Source organism: Echeneis naucrates, chromosome 2 (genome assembly GCF_900963305.1).
Source record: "Echeneis naucrates chromosome 2, fEcheNa1.1, whole genome shotgun sequence".
Taxonomy (NCBI): Eukaryota; Metazoa; Chordata; class Actinopteri; order Carangiformes; family Echeneidae; genus Echeneis; species Echeneis naucrates.
Window position 1 is genome coordinate 12,334,420 of NC_042512.1, and position 2,894 is coordinate 12,337,313.

At 55.4% G+C, this 2,894-nt stretch overlaps 1 protein-coding gene across 1 annotated transcript; it reads right to left on the bottom strand.

Moving 5' to 3' along the window:
• Positions 1–394: 394 nt before the first annotated feature.
• Positions 395–2,662, bottom strand: LOC115055618 (fidgetin-like). Its single transcript, XM_029521559.1, has one exon. The coding sequence runs from the start codon at positions 2,657–2,659 to the stop codon at positions 395–397; it is 2,265 nt and encodes a 754-aa protein (XP_029377419.1). The 5' UTR covers positions 2,660–2,662.
• Between the last annotated feature and the right edge of the window lie 232 nt (positions 2,663–2,894).

Consider the following 2,894-nt stretch of genomic DNA (forward strand, 5'->3'; position numbering starts at 1 on the left):
CCATGAATGCAGATTGTGAGGCAAATAAAGAAAGGAAATCAGAAAGCACCACTTCAGGCACTTGGATAGCCAAACTAAATCTCAAGAACAGGAACGTAACGATATATATACACAGACACTGGGGCATGTTTCTTCTGAAGCCAACTCGCTTGCAATGTGTAAACTATGCCTGGCTTTCTAGAGTGTCAAGCATTCAAATTAAATCTCTTGGTCGTTAACTGCAAAACTGCCAGCTGTCTCATCAAACCACGTCTCTTGGAGCATCTCACCCCTGCTTGTGAGAACTCGGTGGGCTTGTGTTGGCCTTTACGTGCCTTTCCCTCCAGCACAATGCTTCTGCCCTGAGGAAAGGAATTGTGGATGCCTCTTTTTCTCAAGGGCGGAATCTATCTTTTCACTGGCTGCAGCCGAACATTTTGTTCCACTCAGTGTACGTGTCAATCTCTTTCTGTGATATACTGGCTTGGAATTTACAAAACACACTCTCAAAGTCCTGGTAGGTGAGGGGCCTTATCTGTCCCCTGGACATCATACCTGTCATGTCCATGCCCTGTGCAGAGGCGTGTAACAGACCCACAAGGGCTTCCTGGCAAAGTCTGGCCAGGTCCAGTCCGGAGAAACCCTCTGTACGCTGGACCAGCAGCGCCAGCTCCTCCTCGCTCACACAGTATTTGTGCTGAGATTGGGCAAGGAGCTGGTTCACGATCTGGTGTCTGGCTGTGCTATCTGGCAGGGGCACCAGGACCCTACGAGCAAAGTACCTGCGCAGCCCTTCGTCCATGTCCTGGGGTCTGCTTGTGGAGCAAACCACCAAAACCTGGTTGCCTCCATCATCACCGGAGCCCATGAGAAGCGAGTCCAACTGGGCGAGGAGCTCCCCTTTGAGCCGGTTAATGGGGCTCTCCTCACTGAGGTGGGCTGACAGTAGCATGTCGACCTCGCTGATGAAGAGTACTGAGGGCTGCCGGCAGCGTGCCACCAGGAAGGATGCTCGGATAATTTTTTCTCCGTCAGCCAGCCACTTGGTGGCCAACGTGGAGCCGCTGAGCTGGAGGAATGGGGCCCCCAGCTGGCTGGCCAGGCAGCGACCCAGCAACGTCCTGCCACTGCCCCTAGGGCCAAACAGCAACACGCAACGAGGGGCTGGTCCTAAACTGCTGAACATGTCTGGGCGAAGGATGGGCCACAGGACCTCCTCCTTTAGAGTTGCCTTGGCCAGTTCTAGCCCTGCAATGTCACTCCAGTCCACAGGGGGGCCTTGCTGAACGATTTCAGAGGTAACCATGTCTAGGAGGTGAGGATCACTGGTTTTTAACTGCTCCTCAGCAGGCCGGGAGGAGGAAGTGGACGAGGAGGAGGTAGGCCCTGGTGCAGAGTGGGAGAGGTGGAGACGGTGATCATCAGCACCTTGCTCGCTGAGGGAGGGGGAAGTGAAGCTGGCGAGGGAGTCTGCTGAGCGAGACCCCCCGAGGGTGGAGGAGACATAGGCTGGTGGAGTCAGTGGCCCACCTGTTGCCTGGCTGTTGTACTTCCTCTGTTGCTGCTCCGACGACATTGTGGACTGTTTCTGAGGATTGAAAGGTACAGTCGACTTCTCACCACTCCTGTCAAAGCCGCTGCTGCTGGAGCCCCCGTTTGCACTGCTGCTGTCTGCTACCCGATACATGGGGCTCTCAGCAGAGCTCCGGGCCTGACCATAGCCGAAATTTCCATAAGAGGAGTCTATCTCTCCTTGGCCTGCCATGTAGAAGGCTTTCCTCTTCAGAGAGTTGGAGGAGCTGCTGCTGAGAGGGGTGGGGGCGATTGGGGTCAGGTTGTGGCTCTGGTACGGGTATCCAGGTAAAGCAGAAGAGGGAGGAAGGGGTGTAGGTGCAGCGATGCCTGAGGGGAGGTAGGAGGAAGGAGGGGGCGCTCCCCCAGGGCTGTATCCTGGCCCAACTGAGCTCTGAGCTGGGTAGCCTGCTGGGGGGTAATTATAACTAGACAAGTTGGGGGAGCCTCCGTTGTAAGCTGGGACTAAAGTGGGGTGGGAAGGTGGTGGGGGGGGTGGCTGCAGGAGCCCAGAGCTGTGTAACGGAGAGGGAAGAGCTGGGGTGGGGGCGGACTGCGAGCTGTAACTACTGTGCAAGTAGGAGCCGCTGTATGCCGGGCCATATTCCTGAGAGGGCATGGAGGAGGAGTGGAGGGCGGTGGCCGTGTGGCTCCCACAGCTGCTGCTAGAGTAGCTGGGCTCACTCAGGGTGCTGGAGGCCAGGCCTGGGGAGCTGCACATGCCAGACACCACTTCGGAAGCGGCCGCCACCCCTCCTTTTCTGACTGAAACCCCCTCGGGGATGCAGCTCATGGGGTATACGCCATCCTGCCAAGGCTCCGATTCACCTTTCCGTCCATTCATCACTCCAGGGACCCCAGGAGCCTCAGAGTACGCACCCGGCATCTCCAGAATACCTGAATACTTCTCAGCATACTTCTTGAGCAGGTTGGAGGCGGTGAGGGCCGAGATGTCATCATTGGCCCAGGCGTACTGGTAGGTGGCGGAGCGCTGCAGGTGGCCGGGCACCGCCCTGTAGGCCTCAGCCTTGTGGGCTGGCGAGCGCGTGGTGGAGGAGATGTCGAAATGCTGTTCGGCCCACTGGCTGTGCTCGGGGGTCCACTGCATCTTTAAGCCTGAGAGAAACAAACAAACAAACAAACAAAAAGACAAAAGAAAATGGGACGTGAACACGCTGACATGCTAAAATCATTGCAGCAAGAATTAAAATGGCAGCACCTTTAAATTGGCCTAATTAAAAAGGTGAGATTGATCTGGAGGCTTCTTTTTATTTTCCTTCCTTATATTTATCACAAAAGGGTTTTGTGTCAAACTAGACATGAGTTGGTAATTTCTACAAATC